Source organism: Myxine glutinosa, chromosome 8 (genome assembly GCF_964187855.1).
Source record: "Myxine glutinosa chromosome 8, kmMyxGlut1.1, whole genome shotgun sequence".
Classification (NCBI taxonomy): Eukaryota; Metazoa; Chordata; class Myxini; order Myxiniformes; family Myxinidae; genus Myxine; species Myxine glutinosa.
The window spans coordinates 81225351-81244411 of NC_136268.1; the positions used below are offsets into that span (position 1 = coordinate 81225351).

The 19061-nt window shown below is 43.1% G+C and overlaps 1 protein-coding gene across 1 annotated transcript in view; it reads right to left on the minus strand.

Annotated features, from left to right (window-relative positions):
* The window catches only part of LOC137432629 (pumilio homolog 2), a 263079-nt gene that overhangs the window by 216384 nt on the left and 27634 nt on the right, over positions 1 to 19061 (minus strand). The window contains exons 5-9 of the mRNA XM_078783971.1: positions 3716 to 4369; positions 2690 to 3171; positions 2395 to 2539; positions 1648 to 1735; positions 471 to 587 (exon numbers count right to left, since the gene is read on the minus strand). Of these exons, the coding sequence (XP_078640097.1) occupies positions 471 to 587; positions 1648 to 1735; positions 2395 to 2539; positions 2690 to 3171; positions 3716 to 4369 (1486 nt within the window). The remainder of the gene's footprint in view (positions 1 to 470; positions 588 to 1647; positions 1736 to 2394; positions 2540 to 2689; positions 3172 to 3715; positions 4370 to 19061) is intronic.

Here is a 19061-nt window from a genome sequence, read left to right on the forward strand (position 1 = left end):
GACTTGAACCCAATCCAACATCTCTGGAGAGACCTGAAAATGTCTGTCCAGCGACGGTCCCCATCCAACCTGACAAAGCTTGAGAGGATCTGCAGCAAAGAATGGCAGAAAATCCCCAAATCCAGGTGTGCAAAGCTTGTCGCGTCATACCCAAAAAGACTCGAGGCTGTAATCGCTGCCAAACGTGCTTCAACGAAGTACTGAGTTAAGGGTCTGAATACTTATGTCAATGTGAAATTTCATTTTTTTCCTTTTAAATAAATTTGCCAAACTTTCTAAAATCCTATTTTCTCTTTGTCATTATGGGGTATTGAGTGTAGATTGATGAGGGAAAAAAATGAATTTAAACGATTTCAGCATAAGGCAGCAACATAACAAAATGTGAAAAAAAGTGAAGGGGCCTGAACACTTTCTGAATGCACTGTACCTACTACCTGTGGAACACACCTACACACTACCTACTCCTTCACCTGTGAGGGTTGCTGCTGCCATGCCAGAATAAGGATCTGAGCCAGGTGGTACCGCAGCACCTACAATGTATGGATTGTGTACAAAGGAAGCTGCAGCAAGTCCTGCCGAAAATACACCTAGAAAAAGAGAAGTCGTCATACAGAAGGTAAACATGAATGCAAGTTTACAATGAAACTATACTTCATTACATTCACTGCCACATGGGTACGTCTCAAACTTTGCCACTGCATTTCATTGTTTCACAAAAGATGTTTTGGGGTTATGAGGAGGAGAAATGCATTCGTACAAAGACATCGAGTTGGACAGTAATGTGCCATAATAATTCATATTATAAAGCAAGAGTGTCCGTCCATCCGTCCCCAAAGTACTCCCTCAGTTTTGAGGCGATCGATGCGAAACTTTCTGTGGAAGCTTTTGGGGTTCCAGCGGGTGTCCTAAAGTGGTTGGGAGGTTTCATAAGTTTATCAATACAATTGCGATTTTGATTCTCCATCTGTTCGAAGTGTTTCATATCCACCCATGCTCGCCGGCAGATTGGTCTGTATTGGTTGTCACGTTACAATGGCGTTCATATTAGTTTACCTCGCAAGTGTTTGAAACATTGTATTTTGTTATAGTAATGCTATAGTATTAATCTGTGATTGGAATTAAGCTGTTTGGAATGAAAATATAGAGCGATTGAGCTTGAGAATGAAGAAATAATGTGAGGGTTTCCACCCGTGACGGTCGCAGATTTGGAATTTATAGTTTCGCCATTGACCGCGTACAGAAACATTCCCCTGTAGCAGGTTCATCGCCCAAGTCCTTCACGAACCGGCTGTCAATGCCTGACGTTTGACTGAAGGTGGCACAGGAATGTGGAATTTATTGGTTCATGGCTTGCCATTTGCCGTTTTTGGCCCAAGTCATTCACAAACCGGATGTCCATCCATGCCTGACACACGACTGAAAGTGGCAAAATAATATAGAATTTATTGTTTCATGGTTTGGCATTCACCGTTTCCGCACTGTCTGTTTGCATTTGGCCTCCCACCAGTGCATAGCATGGGTATCTCACTAGTGTTACACAAATGTTGAAACTACCTCTTCAACAAGTGCTCAAAGTAATGGGGTGCCTGGAGCTATAAATAAAAATAAAATAAAAATTGATTGGAGTACAAGTGAAGGAAAACTTACCAAGCTGCGGTTGCTGTGCAGCAGCTGCCGCGGCTGCCAAAGCGTATTGCTGCTGCTGTGAAGTTTGCTGGGACTGGCTGGCTGACAACTAGGTGGGAATTGGCCAGAACAAGAGATGGAGAGAATAGAGGTCATGGACTCTTTCGGTTAAAAAAGCCATATTCAAGTACAAATAATTTGAAAGCTAAATATACAACACAATACAAAAAAAATACTAGAAAAAAGAAATTTGACATAAATGCATCAATGGATATACATATGCTCACGTTAGATGTTAACCTACGGTTACATTTATGGTTAGAGAGTCTGCACTGAGTCTGGGAAGTTGGCGGTTCAAACCCCGGCCGATTCATACCAAAGAAATCTAAAAGGTAGGTGCTACTTCTTTGCATGATGCTCAGCATTTTTAAAGGATAGAGCACAGATGAATAACCATATGATGGCAACCATAGCGCAGGCTTTGATTGGCCTAATGGACTACTACTTGTTAATACATAATGTTGATCAGACAATCACAAACAAAACACCAAAAATAAACCAGAGCGACAAAGAGCAAAGTGACTTTGTCAGATTTGCCCAAACAGCTCTGTCAGCTGCGGCGGATTTCAGTTCGTCCGTATGCAGCCCAGTGTCGCTGCAGACAATATTAATCAACGTCAGGTTCGGCCGACCAACTCTCCTTTCTGATGGCTTCCAAAGTCGGATGCTATTTGCTGCTTCTTATTCGTGCCAGAGGACATGACCCACCAATCTCAAACGCCTCTTCCGTACAATAGCAGAAATTTTTGGCAAATTACCATATAGGCCAATGTTTGTGAAGTGGTCTTGCCAACGGATGTTGAGTGTTTTACGGAGGAAATTGGTGTAGTTGCCATCGATTTTACGTGTCATGCTACGAGTCAGCGTCCACGACGTACACCCATACAGTAAGATTGATTCAACTGTAGCTTTACATAGCCGGATTTTGGTGCTTTGTTGCAGCGGGGCACGCAAAACTTTTTCAAGCTTGTTTGCTGCTGCCTACGCCTGTCCAATGCGGCACCTGATGTCATCGGCAGTGTTAGTGTATGAGCCAAGGTATTTGAAGTCTTGAACTATCTCGAGCACTTCACCATTTGCTGCCCTGAGAGTTCGTTGTTCATTCGGTTGACGATGTATGTGCATGTACTTTGTTTTTGAGGCATTGATAAGAAGACCGACTTTGCTGGCTATATATTCGATTCTTGATAGGATGCCCTGTGCATCTTGTAGTGAATCAGCAGCTACAGCGATGTCATCAGCGTAGTCGAGGTCAGATAGCTTCTGATCAGGTTGTCTTCTGGTCATGCGGCATTGCAGTGTGACATCATCTTCCTCCGTCAATGCGGTACGCTTCACATAGTCGAGCACCATAATGAATAAGAAAGGTGCAAGAGTGTCACCTTGCAGCACTCCCCCAGTGACGTCAAATACCCAAGTTGGCCCATCAGGTGTGAGGACAATAGCAGAAGTGCAATTATCCATCTCCTTGATCGTATTTGTTATCTTAGGTGGTATACTATAAGCACATAGTATTTTGAACATAGCATCTATCTATTTAGTCAAACGCTTTTGTAAAGTTTACAAATCACAGCACAAGCTCCCTGTCCAGCTTGCTGTTTCTTGCTTCTTCAACCAGCCTTCGCAGTGCAAGAATCTGACCAGCCATAGATCGGCTTTGTCTAAAGCCATTTTTGTTAAAGCGGAGCAGTGGGTCAATGGTTGGTCCAATGCGATCGAGCAACATTTTGTTGTAAATTTTGGCTGCGGTTTGTGTCAAGCTGATTCTACGATAGTTTGTGGAAAATGCCAAATTACCTTTCTTGTGAATGGGAACTATTCCAGCTTCACCCCATTGACGAGGGTGACCTCCATTAAATGTTCTGTTGCAGAAGTGTAACAATATAGGCTTCACATCGGGCAGTTTCCGAGTTTCGACTCTAAGGCCATCTATGCCTGGTGCTTTATCAGACTTCATTTGACCTAAAGCTGCATCCAGTTCTTCCATTGAGAAAGGATCCACCTAGATCTCTTGGTGAGTGTCAAAGACTTTTGTTATGTTCAGTGCTTCTTCTGGAGCTATTTCTGGAGCTGCAACAGTGAGAAGGTTTGAGAAATGCTGGCGCCACGCTGAGAGTCGATCTTCACACTGTAGCGTGGGTATGTTGGACGATTTTCCCGAAAGATATTTTACGAGTTTCCAAGCATCAGCATCTCGCAGATTAGTGTTTTTGGCTGTCGATAGGATGTTGTTGTAATGAGCATCTAGTACTGCATCATATGTATCGCAAAGTTGTCTTTGTGCTGCATGTACTTGCACATGTTGGACTTTATAAAGTACGCCAGGTGCAGCTCTTACTTGTGCAGAGTTCCGCACTGACACAGAGAACTTTGGCTTCGGTGGCAGACAAGTTCTGCCTTCTTCTGTGCATAGGTCAACAAACTTTATGTAGGACTGCTCTTCAGGTATAGTTTCTCTCCACCTTCTGGATATAGCATCATTCATGTCCATTTTCAAGATGTCATTGTACCGCATTGCTCCCCAGTACATTGTCTTACGCTTCATCACCGTTTTTACTTTTTTAAGACTCAACTGTATTTTTGCATACACAATTCGATGGTCGCTTCCAACAGCATTGAAAGTTAAGGCACGTACATGCTTCACGCTATTCCTCCACTTCGTGCGCACCAAAATGAAGTCAATCTGTGAGCAAAATCCAGCAGGTTTGTGTGTGTCCACATTTTACGACGTTTCATAGGAAATCGAGTGTTACTTATAACCATGTTGTTTCGATCGGAGAAGGGGAAGGAAGAGGAAGGGGGAGGAAATTGATTTGGAAGGGGAAGGGGGAGGGAGGGGGGAAGGGGGGCAAGGAGGAGGGAGGGGGGGATGGGGAGGGAAGGAGAGGGGGAGGGGGCAGGAGGGGAGGGGCGGAATGGGGGTTCATCACCTTTTCATTAAATATATGCTGGTGAATGTGGCGTTCATCCCGTTTCTGTGTTAAGTGTGATGCAGAACAGGAAGACGAAGAAGCCGAACTAACCAACTTCGAACACTTCCGGAATTGTTTGATTTATTTGTATAAAATACAAATCCCACACAAATCCACCCGCCCACACTTCTCCCTGCTCTCAAATGTTGTGGTTGTGTGCTTCCCCTTCTCTCCCCATCTTGTCTTCCGCTCCCTCTTTTTGTGTGTTTTGTTTGTCTGGTTGATTTGTTTGTGAAATAAATGTTAGCTCTTTCACGAGCCTCGATTCAGTATACAAAAAAAAAAAAAAAAAAAAATTCAAATGTCTGGTGATTGTTTTGTATTTATTTATGCGAATGTGTACTTGTATATAACTGTCATTAATTTAAAAAGGCTTCGGCACTATCGAGCGATTTGTTTTTTTTTAACTCCAAAAAAACCATCTTTTTTTTAATATAACTGTCATTAATTTAAAAAGGCTTAGGCACTATCGAGCGATTTGTTTTTTTTTAACTCCAAAAAAACCATCTTTTTTTTTTTTATATTATTAATTTTTTTGGCCTAAAACTCTCCCTGGCACTCACTGATAAACCTCTGAAAGTTTGACGAAGATCCGTTCAGCCAAGTGAGAAAAATGGCGACACAGACAGACATCTTTCTTATATAGTAGATTAGAACAGCATTCTTTGAACATCACATTATGAACAGCGCATTGTGATCTCAACTGATATGCCTTCACTTAAATTATTACATCATTATACATACTTGTACCAAGTTTGATTAAAATCCCTTCAGCTGTTTTCAAGTATCACATTTTTACCCAACATGACCTCTGACGCCAACATCTAATCAGTTCGTTTGGGCATTATAACACATACTTGTACCAGGTCTGGTCAAAATACCATCGCTGGTTCACAAGTTATTGCTGCAACAGGATTTTTACCTAACATGACCTCTGACCTTTGAACTCTTGACAATTAAATATAATCAGTTCATATTTACATCATAGTGCATACGTGATCTAAGTTTGATTTAAATCCCTTCAGCCGTTCTCAAGTTATCGCAGTAACAAAAACTTATCATGGATGCACAGACGGACGCACGGACGAACAACCTGAAAACATAATGCCTCTGGTGACTTCATCGGCGTAGACATAAAAACTGCATAGGAGAGGGATATGGTATTTTGGTGTGAGAGATCTTGTGAGGGAATGAAAGGAGAGAAGGAATAAGGGGAGAGAATAAATGAAGGGAGAGAATGAATAAAAGGAAAGAAGAAACGAAGGGAAAAAGGAATGAAGGGAGAGATGAAATGAAGGGAGAAATTAAACGAAGGAAGAGAAGGAATGAGGGAAGAGAAGGAATGAAGGTAGAGAAGGCAAATGGCAGATTTACGTGCTGTGATGGTGTAGAGTTTGATTAAAGCCAGTGTGAAACAAACAACAGTTTCCTGATGTGAAATGAACAACATTTTCCTGGTGTGGAAGAACATTATATTCACCAATGATGGAAATCTGCACTCGCATCTTATGGGAATGTTATGCAAATCGCTGCAGCGCTATCACACTACATATTAATTGCATCATTGACAAGGACTTTACATGGCAACAAGCAGAGTGAGAAGCCCCAAAAGACTTTTCATACATTGTAATGAAAAGAAAACTCACAATATTGTTAACCAGGAAGTTCTTCAGTGAGATGAAGTCAGTTGTCCTTCATCCTTAGTTCACAATTCAATCAGTCATTGTGATATACAAAATCAAACAATTTTCTTGCTTTTCACCAGGTTTTGACCATCCTATTGATTAGATGTATAATACAGACTTGGCATTTAATATGGAATTATTTTTTTTCTTGACTTGGGTTGACTTTCTTAACTCAGTATATCAATCTGGTGAGTTTCTTTTACACTTTGGTGATTTATTTGTTGAAAGAACCATGTCACTGATTGTCTGTCGCAGCAAGAAGTCAACAACAGGATTATATCACAGGTGGCGTGGCAAAATGTACGGACAGGTGCTTTTGATGATTGCCTTCACAGTCGGGTATACAAGGGTTGTTGCGTTCTGTATTAGTGGAAAACAACTGCTGCACGTCTCCAAAAGTTATTGCCGCTTCCTCTGGAGATGGTCCGTAAACTCGACAATGCTGTTTGTCATGGAGTGGTGGCTTTACGAAATTACGGCATGAAACAGCGCGCTATTGCTCGGCAGTATGGCATCACTCAAGGTCAGGTGTCAAAGATCCTGAAACGAAATGCTCAGAGGGGTGTCCCTACTCCAATACCAAGGCCAGGACGTCCCCGCAGAACCACAAGGAGGGATGATCGCCAGCTGCACCGGTTAGTCCGCAATGGCCGTACCAAGTCAGCTAATCGGCTTAGGGCTGAGTGGCAGCAACTGACAAATGTGCCTGTATCCAGAAGGCTAGTCAACCAACGACTGGTTCAAGCAGGCTATCGTGCCAGGCGTCCCCTGAGAAAGCCACGCCTGACCAGACAACACCGCCAGTGCCGATTGCAGTGCGCCAGAGAGCACCGTCAATGGCAGCCAGGACACTGGAATCACGTGATCTTCAGTGACGAGTCTAGATTTCTGGTCTATCGTCAAGATGGCCGCGTCCGAGTGCGCAGACAAGTGCATGAAGCCTACAACAAAGATTGTGTAGTGCCAAGAGTCAAAGCTGGAGGTGGTGGGGTGACCGTTTGGACTGCTTTTCATGCAGGGGGAAAAACTGACCTAGTTGTTCTGAATGGAAACCTGAACCAGTTCAAGTACAGGGCCATTCTGGAAGAAACATTGCTTCCATTTGCTCGTGCAGCCTTTCGAGGAAACTTTGTCTTCCAAGATGACAATGCATGGCCTCATCGTGCTCGCATGATCCAACACTTTCTTGCTGACCGTGGTGTAGAGCATATGGAGTGGCCTGCCATGGCCCCGGATATGAATCCGATAGAGAACTTGTGGGCAGAATTAACGCGTCAAATCGACCATTTGGACCAGCAGCCGACCTCTGTGCGTGAATTGCAGCAGGCTATTGTCACTGCATGGCAAGCGATTCCTGTCCAAACCTTGGCAAATCTCGTGTACAGCATGCCTCAACGTGTACGTGCTCTCCTGAATGCTCGTGGGGGTTACACGAAGTACTGAACTGTAATTTTACTGTCCGTAATCCCAGTCGTAATTTAACTTTTGTTTTTGTTAAAAAAAAATTTGGCTAATGTGCAAAATGAAGAGATACTTCTGGAAAACGTACAGAAGTTTAGCACAGTACTGTCCATGAATTGAGTTCGATATCAGTTTACATCACTTTCAAGGATCAATTTATTTGTTTCGAAATGTCAAATGTGGTTTTCGTTTCTTTTAAAGGTCACTTTAACAAAATCTAGAATAATTTCAACATAATTCCAATGAACTTTTGGTTCTAAGACATCTTGAAAAGTAAGTTTACCCCCACAAAAAAAATATTCCATATTAAATGCCAAGTCTGTATATAGAACAGAGTGGTATAGTATAGTGGAACAGATCTGTATGTCCAGTAACTACTCTGAGACCTCTGGGCCGATCAACACTAAATTCTCAGGGTATACTCAGGGGGTACTTTTTAAGTATACTTTTAAGTATAAGCGTACTTTTTTTTTGGATTTTTCATAGATGTTATTATTTGGATTATTTGTGCTGCAGCACATTGCCCACCGAGAATGTGGGGCAAGGGCACTCCCACCCAGAGAGCAGAAGTACCCGCTAGTGGGTGCGTCTGCCACTGATGCAATGCCTCTCTTTAGCCAGTTATATGGTACTCATTTTGCCGACCTCGGAAGGATGACAGGCTGAGTCAACCCCAGCTGACGTTATTTAAACGGGATTCAAACTCAGGACCTTAGGATGCCAAGCCCGCCGCCCTAACCATTAGGCCAACCCCAGGTGATGTTTACTCAGGTGAAGAACAGCTATGTCAGCTCATTTGTATATGGATAATGTAAAGGTCGAATAAAACAAATTGGGCCAATACCCCTGGGTGCTCACCTGGTAAAATAAAGCAGTACACTACACTGACTAAAGGTATTTTAAACAGTATCACGGTATTTTAAACCAATTTAGTTGGTTTAAAACTGTAGAATATAGAATCATACTAACATAATCATAAGACTTTAAACGAACAAACAAATACCTATTTTGGGGAGAGAGAGAGAGAGAGAGCGCGAGAATGTGAGACAGAAAGAGACAAGTAGAGAGACATCAGAAGCTTCTAACTCAACTTGTAATGTGCAAACAGATTTTCAAAAGACAACCTTTGATGTGTTGAACCCAAAATTGATTCAGTTCATTATTGAATTACAGTTCATACTTGTGCCACGTTTGGTTGAAATTCCTTCAGTCAAGCTTGGTTGAAATCTCTTTTGTGGTTCAAAAGTTATTGTGGAAACAAAAACAAAATTAGAAAGCATCTCAAAATTGCAAAGCCTGTCCATGCCCACTTTGTATTCAAACTACACAAAACTAAATAACAGCTATATTATTTTATATATATTTTATATAATTTTTTTTTTTTTTTTTCTATTTTATTCATTCATGTTCTCTTTATCCTTAAATAAAGGTTTGTTGAAAATTTGATTTGTACTATAACTTTGCCAGTTGATAGATTGACACAATTATTAATTAGTCTTCTCCATATTCTCATAACAAAGATTTGTTGAAAATTTGATGACAAAAGCTGAAATGGGGAAAAATGCCATGGACAGCAGAGAGACAAACACACATAAGTGATTGCAAAACCCCGTCTCCCACTGCATGAAACAAAACAAACAAAATTATAATGGACAGATGCACAACCTGCAAATGTAATGCCTCTGGGTAGGGTGACATAAAACAACTGGAACTAGGCCCTCTTCCAGGTCGCAACATCGACTGATATGCATCCACCCACATTACTACATCTTTTTACATACTTCTACCAAGTTTGACTTTGATCCCGTCAGCCGTTATCGCGGTAACGAAAACCTGTCACAGACAGACGGGTGCGCACACAACCCAAAAAACACAATGCCTCCAGAGAATGTCAGCGGAGGCATAATAACATAGGGGCAATACCCCTGGCGCTCACCTGGTATAATAAACAGTATAATGCACTGACTAAAGGTATTGTAAATCAATTGCAATGGTTGCTAGAAGAAGCATGTAGCATGTAGAATCATACTGACATAATCATAAGACTTTAAACAAATAAACAAAAAAAATACTTATTCTGGGGGTCAACCCCCTCCCCTCACACCCCGTGTACCTCCTCAGACCCCAATTTTTCCAATGCCTTGAACAAACATTGGTACATCACGGATGATGATGGTTGTGGTGAATTTTCATCAAAATTGTGTGTGTGGGTTCTGAGAAAAAAGCAAATACCTATTTTGGGGGGGCAAGCCCCACATAGACCACCTTCGACCCCGATTTTTTAAATGCCAGGAACAAATTTTGGTACAACATGGGTGATTAAGGTTGTGGTCAAGTTTCATCAGAATTGCATGTGTAGTTTCTGAGAATAAAGCAAACACCAATTTTGTGGGTCAACCCCCTGTAAATCCCCAAAGGGGCAGATTTTTTTTAATGCCGTGAACAAACTTTGGTACATAATGGGTGATGAAGGTTGTGGTAAAGTTTCATCGAAATAGTGTGTGTAGTTTCAGAGAAAAAAGCAAATTCCTATTTTGGGGATTCAAACCTGGATCCACTTTGTCCCCCAGTAGACCCCCTTAACTCCGATTTTTTTTTTTTAATGCCGTGAACAAACTTTAGTCACAACACAACAAATATCGTTTGTGCCAAATTTGGTCACAATCCCTTCAACGGTTTCAGAGAAGTTTCAACTGTTTACAGACTGACAACGCGCCATCGCATAAGCTCCCCTGAACTTCGTTCCAGGTGAGCTAAAAAGGACACCGTCATCCTACAATGCCTTCCAATACACGTGTCCTACAAATAAACATTTTTCATTGTTGTCACAATTGCACAAAGGGGTTGAAATGGAATAAAAGAGGACAACTTTGTTACGAAACATGATGCCTTTTAGGAAGTTTATTGGTGTCCTCCTGGGAGACGAAACATGGCCCATAGCATTTACATGGGCTTTTCCCTAATCCCCTCTGTACTGACGTCTACGAGTGAGTGCATCAATTGGCCACGCAAGAAATGCTCTTATTGCATCATTACAAAAGCTCAGAGGAACCATTGCAGCACTTTCTGAAGATGAAGGCTCACAAAGGTTTCATGCCATCAAAAAGCACCTCTCCACTCCTCCACTCCCCTCACCCCAACATTAAAACAGCTTTTAAAATGTAAATAATCATCATGCATGCAGCTTTAGTATTTTTTCTCATATAATAATAATAATAATAATAATAATAATAATAATAATAATCTATCTATAATTCCAGCAATCTCTGTGTGTGTGTGTGTGTGTCTGTCTGTGTGTTTGTTTGTCTGTGACCGCTGTTTCTCGACAACCACGGGTCCGATATACTTGAAACTTGCCAGGTATATTGCTGGGGACCCGAGGATGTGCCTTTTCAAGGTTTCATATTAATCGGACAATTACTTACCGAGATATGTCCAAAAAACGCTTCAACCAATCAGAGAGCAGCGAGCTATCACGTGTGCCGAACCGTTAATGCAATGCAAGCGTTAATGCGTTAATGCAAGGCTTTTCGTTTTTTTCCCTCTTCTCTTTCTACTTTTCCTTGCGATTAAATTGCAAACAGCCAAAATACGTTGGCGCTAATTGAATAATTGGCCATTAACACTAAAATAATCGTAACTGCGATATGCCAACTTCCGGACAGTGCAGCCTTCCATGTTGTTGTTGTTTGCAGCAGCTGTTTTGCAGCAAGGGAAGGCTTTTCTTTTTTCCCCTCTTCTCTTTCTACTTTTCCTTGCGATTAAATTGCAAAAAGCCAAAATACGTTGGCGATAATTGAATAATTGGGCATTATGTTTTACAACTAATAAAAACGAATTTGCGATTCATTCGCTTTCCTGCGCGTTTGTGTACGCGATGGCGATTTCTTTACCAAACTCCGGAAGCCGTTCGCTTTGGACCGAACCATTGCATGTAAATAGAGGGGGGGGATTGTCACCACAATTGTATTGTGTCACATTGTGTCACCTTGTGTCACACACCACAATTGTCACCACCACAATCCCCCCCCTCTATTTACATGAATGGTTTGGTCCATTCGCAACGACCACAGAACCCCCCCCTCTATTTACATGCAATGGTTTGGTCCAAAGCGAACGGCTTCCGGAGTTTGGTAAAGCAATCGCCATCGCGTGCACAAATGCGCAGGAAAGCGAATGAATCGCAAATTCGTTTTTATTAGTTTTAAAACTTTATTAAAACATAGTTTAACGGCAACATAGTTTTCCAACGTGAAATAAATGAATACGCTGTCAAATGTGCCGTCCGAGGCAGAGTCCGATCGCCACGTTCGGCACACGTGATAGCTCGCTGCTCTCTGATTGGTTGAAGCGTTTTTTGGACATATCTCGGTAAGTAATTGTCCGATTAATATGAAACCTTGAAAAGGCACATCCTCGGGTCCCCAGCAATATACCTGGCATCACCAATATACCAGCAATCACCAATATATACAGCAATATACCATCATACAATTTCATATTAATCGGACAATTACTTACCGAGCGATGTCCAAAAAACGATTCAACCAATCAGAGAGCAGCGAACTAGCGCGTGTGCCGAACGTGGCGGACACACTCTGCCTCGGATGGCACATTTGAGAGCGTATTCATTTATTTCACGTTTGCAAACTATGTTGGCGCTATGTTGGCGTTAAACGATGTTTTAAAACTAATAAAAACGAATTTGCGATTCATTCGCTTTCCTGCGCGTTTGTGTACGCGATGGCGATTTCTTTACCAAACTCCGGAAGCCGTTCGCTTTGGACCGAACCATTTCATGTAAATAGAGGGGGGGGTTCTGTGGTCGTTGCGAATGGACCAAACCATTCATGTAAATAGAGGGGGGGGATTGTCACTGTACTCGCAAGCCGTTCGCCGTCGCGCGTTTGTGTACGCGATGGCGATTTCTTTACCAAACTCCGGAAGCCGTTCGCTTTGGACCGAACCATTGCATGTAAATAGAGGGGGGGGGATTGTCACCACTCGCACGCCGTTCGCTTTGGACCAAACCATTTCATGTAAATAGAGGGGGGGGATTGTCACTGTACTCGCAAGCCGTTCGCCGTTCGCTTTGGCGTTGCGAATGGACCAAACCATTTCATGTAAATAGAGGGGGGGGGGGATATAATTTTAGATAGATATATAGTACGGGCATATATATAGTACGGGCATGCCCTAGTAATAATAATAATAATAACTAGAACTGCCACTTTAAAACTGCTGGCAGTGATGACCGGTTTACTCGCACCCACTTTTGATGCAACCCCACTGTTGATACAACCCCACTTTTGATACAACCCCACTTGTGATACAACCCCACTTTCATTGGACATGCTTTGACACAACCCCCTTGGATACAACCCCGACACACACACACACACACACACACACACACACACACACACACACACACACACACACACACACACACACACACACACACACACACACACACACACACACACACATCCCCCCTAACCCCTCCCACACACACACCCACACCCCTCCCCCCACATGCACACCCTTCCAAACACACACACACACCCACACACACACACACACACACATCCCCCCCCCCCCCCCCACACACACACACACACATCCCTCCCCCCACACACACACACATCCCCCCTACACACACACACACACACACACACACACACACACACACACACACCCCCCCTAACCCCACCCACACCCCTACCCCCAAACACACACACACACACACAACCAACCCCCCCTCCCACCTACACACAAACACACACATACATCCCTCCACCCCCCCCCCACACACACACATCCCCCCTACACACACACACGCTTATTTTTCAAGATAAGCAGGTTGCAAGGTCAGACATATATATGGTGGCGGCCATCTTGGATTTTGACGTGGCGACCCAATTTTCGATAGCGTTCTTCCTTGTGCCTAGATACACCCACACACCAGATTAGAAGTTGGTACTTCGCTTATTTTTCAAGATATGCAGGTTGCAAGGTTCAGACATACATGGTGGCGGCCATCTTGGATTTTGCCGTGGCGACCCAATTTTCAATAGCTGGCGCATGCGCAGATGAGTTGCACTGCGATGCCACTGAAAAGCGACTGAGAAAACCGCGCATGCGCAGATCGCGGCCATGATTCATTTCGATTTATATCTTTATTTAATTTCCGAAAAGACGTCTGAATTCGAAAATCGCGTGATGACGTCACGACGTAAATGCATTTCTTCATATAACTTCAGATCGGCTGGATGGATTGTGACAAAATAAACGGCATCGTGTAGGGCATTTATTTGCGCAAATTTCAAGACCAATTACGACCATGACAGCCATTTCCTTCTCGCACAGCACCTTACGTAATATGTGGATGGATGTTTGCATATGCGCAAATGGGCCATTGTATTTTCGTGTATTACGTATGCGCCTTGATGGGCTTACTTTCAGTGAAATACGATCGAGTTAAAAATAGTCAGAATTTGAGCAAATCTGTTTCATTTGTTTGTTAATATGCCTCATCTATTGACCAATCTGCAATTATAATTTTTTTTGAAGTTCAAATGACCGCGGGAGATCGCGTTATCGTGAGCACGTTATGGAAAGACAAAATGGTGTGTTTCTTCTTCTTTGAACAATAAAGACTTATAGCTTCGCGACCGTACATCCAATCATCTTGAAATTTTGCACACTTGTTACTCTTCATGACTTCTACTACAGTATGAAGTTTCACGTCGATCAATAAAGCGATTCAAGAGATATCCATTTTTTTTTTTTTAAATCGTTTAATTAACGATATCTGCCAAACCACGTGACCTATCGCAAATTCTAAAATGACATTTTAGTAGACTGACATGCTGAACAGACCTGTGAAGTTTCTCCTCGATTGGATCAAAAATGAGGGAGGAGCTACGTTTTAAAGGTTCATGCTTTAAACCGTCATAACTCTGAAACCATGTGTCGGATGACGTCGCCCTCGATGACTTTTTTGTTCGTCATGGGCATGCGATTCTGCGTGCAAAGATTGGCCTCGATCTGTTCAGCCGTTGCAGAGAAAAAGAGGTTTTCGTGTTTTCACGAAAAACAAGATGGCGGCCGAAGCACGTGACCTGCGACGTCATAATTACCATTAAAATATTCTACAGACCGAGTCCCTCCTATGGTGAAAATTTTATCTCAATCGGCCCTATTATTGCAGAGAAAATGTTTTTTAAAGGAAATCGTAACCAACCGAGAAAGAGGATAATAATAATGTTAAGGGTGAAAAAGAAAGGACACGTTCTGGTGTGCGATAGAGAAGCTGATGGAAAACGTGAAAGATGAGGAAGTTGTTGTGGTAGGAGGAGACCTAAATGGACATGTGGGAAGGAGTATGGATGGTTTTGACGGAGTTCATGGGGGTTACGGATATGGTGTGAGAAATGGAGAAGGTGAAAGGATTTTGGAGTTTGCTGATGGAGCTGATTTGTTGATTTGTAATACTCAGTTCCAGAAAGAGGATAATAAGCTTGTTACATACACGTCAGGTGGGTCGACGACAACCGTTGACTACCTGATGGTGCGTAGGCGAGATAGGGGGCACCTCCGGGACACAAAGGTGATCCCGGGGGAGGAGGCTGTTTCACAGCACCACTTGGTTGTCTGCGACGTAAGGGTGAAAGGTGCGAGGAGAGCTCGGCGGGTGAAGTACCAACCGAGAATGAAGGTGTGGAGGTTGAAAGAGGTGACAGTAAGGGAGGCAGTAAAAGAGAGGCTGAGTAGGGTCGAGGATGATGTGGTTGAGCTTGAAAGTGGTTGGATGTCAATGAAAGCTCGTCTGTTGGGAGCCGTTGGTGAGGTATGTGGATGGACAAAAGGACCACCGAGGCACTCGGAAACATGGTGGTGGGATGATGAAGTTGGAAAGAGGATTGACGTGAAGAGGAAGAAGTTCAAGGAGTGGCAGAAGGCGAAGGGTACGGGAGCAGAAACAGCAGAGCATGAAAGTTATAAGGCAGCCAGGAAGGCTGCAAAGAAAGAGGTAGCAAAGGCGCAGGAGGCATGTAGGAAAATGTTCGGAGAACGCTTGGATTCGGAAGAGGGTCAGAAAGCAGTATTCAGGATTGCAAAGCAGATAGCGAAAGAGAGGTGTGATGTGATGGGGGTGAGTTGCTTGAAGGATGAAGTGGGACAAATCGTTGTCGACCCAGATGGAATTAAAGGAAGATGGAAAAGATATATGGAAATGCTGTTGAATACAGAGAATGAATGGGATGGCAACATAGAGAGTAACCCTGTTTTAGGACCGGCAGAGAAGATAACTGAGAAGGAAGTTGAGGAAGCGTTAAAGCAATGAAGGGTAGAAAAGCGGGAGGGCCGACGGGAGTTGTGGGAGATATGTTGAAGGCAGCAGGAAGTTGGGGTGTGAAGAGAATGACAGAGATCTGTAATCTGGTGGTGAAAGAAGGCCGCATTCCAGTGGATTGGGAACTGAGTACCCTCGTCCCTCTATACAAGGGGAAAGGTGACCCTCTGGAGTGTGGCTCGTACCGAGCGATAAAGTTATTGGAGCATGGAATGAAGGTATTGGAAAGGGTGTTGGAGAAGAGGATAAGGAAGAAAGTGAAGATCGACGAAATGCAGTTTGGATTCATGCCAGGAAGAGGAACGACAGACGCGCTTTTCATTGTGAGGCAGTTGCAGGAGAAGTACATGGAGAAGAGGAAGAAGTTGTTTCTTGGGTTTGTTGATCTGGAGAAAGCATTCGATAGGGTACCACGCAAAGTATTGACATGGGCATTGAGGAAGTTAGGAGTGGAGGAATGGTTGATCAGAGTAGTGATGGCAATGTACAAAAGAGCGCGCACAGCTGTAAGGACGAAGGACGGGAACAGTGGTGAGTTTGAGGTGAAGGTGGGAGTGCATCAGGGGTCGGTACTAAGTCCATTACTATTTGTAGCTGTGATGGAGGTGCTGGCTCAGAACGTAAAGGAGGGTTTACCGTGGGAGTTGTTGTATGCAGATGATCTGGTGTTGATTGCGGAAAGTATGGATGGACTGAAGGAAAAGATGACCACGTGGAAGGAATGTATGGAGACAAAAGGTCTGAAGGTGAATATCGGAAAGACGAAGGTGATGGCAAGTGGTAAAGCATGTGGTGAGGTGGAAAGAACTGGGAAGTGGCCCTGTGCTGTGTGTAGGAAGGGTGTCGGAGTGAACTCCATTCAATGTACAATGTGCGCTGAGTGGGTTCATCAAAAATGTAGTGGTCTGAGAGGGTCATTAACCAGTGTGGCAGCTACATTCAAATGTAAGGTGTGCACAGAGGGAGCTGCAGATGGAGGAAATGTTGAGTTGGATCCTGGAGATGGCGTGAAGCTGGAAGGTGTGAAAACATTTTGCTACCTCGGAGACATGCTGAATGGAGAAGGTGGATCAGACTCGGCAACGGTTGCTCGAGTGAGATGTGCATGGAAGAAGTTTCGGGAACTGGGTGGCGTGCTGATGATGAGGGGAGTGTCGTTGAAGCTGAAGGGAAAGGTGTATGCTGCATGTGTGAGAAGTGTTATGATTTATGGGAGCGAGACATGGGTAATAAACGTAGAGCAGCAACGAAGGTTGGAAAGGGTGGAAATGCGAATGGTTCGGTGGATGTGTGGAGTATCGTTGAGAGAGAGGAAGACAAATGATGAATTGCGAAAGATGATGGGAATAGAGCCTGTGATTGATGTTGTGAAGAGGAACAGGTTGAGATGGTTTGGTCATGTGTTGAGGAAGGATGAAAGTGACTGGTTGAGAAGAGTGATGGAAATGAATGTAGAAGGAAGCAGAGGACGGGGAAGACCGAAAAAGACTTGGCTAAAGATGGTGGAAGAAGAAATGCGGGCAAGGGGGTTAACAAGGAGAGATGCAGAAAATAGGGCAAAATGGAGAAGATTGTCATGGGGACCGCAAGGCTAACCCCCGCTCTAGCAGGGAAAATGGCCTTTAAAATGCATGTTGTTGTTTGTTGTTGTTACTCTTCATGACTTCTACTACAGTATGAAGTTTCACGTCGATCAATAAAGCGATTCAAGAGATATCCATTTTTTTTTTTTTAAATCGTTTAATTAACGATATCTGCCAAACCACGTGACCTATCGCAAATTCTAAAATGACATTTTAGTAGACTGACATGCTGAACAGACCTGTGAAGTTTCTCCTCGATTGGATCAAAAATGAGGGAGGAGCTACGTTTTAAAGGTTCATGCTTTAAACCGTCATAACTCTGAAACCATGTGTCGGATGACGTCGCCCTCGATGACTTTTTTGTTCGTCATGGGCATGCGATTCTGCGTGCAAAGATTGGCCTCGATCTGTTCAGCCGTTGCAGAGAAAAAGGGGTTTTCGTGTTTTCACGAAAAACAAGATGGCGGCCGAAGCACGTGACCTGCGACGTCATAATTACCATTAAAATATTCTACAGACCGAGTCCCTCCTATGGTGAAAATTTTATCTCAATCGGCCCTATTATTGCAGAGAAAATGTTTTTTAAAGGAAATTAAAACTGAAAATGGCAATCCCACTGATGTCGGATGATGTCGTGGCCTGGGAGGACAAAATGGTGTGTTTCTTCTTCTTTCAACAATAAAGACTTTAGCTTCGCGACCGTACATCCAATCATCTTGAAATTTTGCACACTTGTTACTCTTCATGACTTCTACTAGAGTATGAAGTTTCACGTCGATCAATAAAGCGATTCAAGAGATATCCATTAAAAAAAAAAATCGTTTAATTAACGATATCTGCCAAACCACGTGACCTATCGCAAATTCTAAAATGACATTTTAGTAGACTGACATGCTGAACAGAGCTGTGAATTTTCTCCTCGATTGGATCAAAAATGAGGGAGGAGCTAGGTTTTAAAGGTTCATGCTTAAAAACGTCATAACTCTGAAACCATGTGTCGGATGATGTCGTGCTCGCTGACTTTTTTGTTCGTCATGGGTATGCGATTCTGCTTGCAATGTTTGGCCTCGATCTGTTCAGCCGTTGCAGAGAAAAATGGATTTTCGTGTTTTCACGAAAAACAAGATGGCGGCCGAACCATGTGACGTATGACTTCGAAAATTTTCGCATTCTGAGTTTTTTTAAACTAAGCATCTGGGGAAAAAATCTCATTTTCGGGGGAGAAAAACTGTGTTTGACGAATTCTAACCTCTTAACGTTAGCATTTTTGATATACTCAATACACATGTTTTTTGTTCCCATTGCAGAGTTCTTT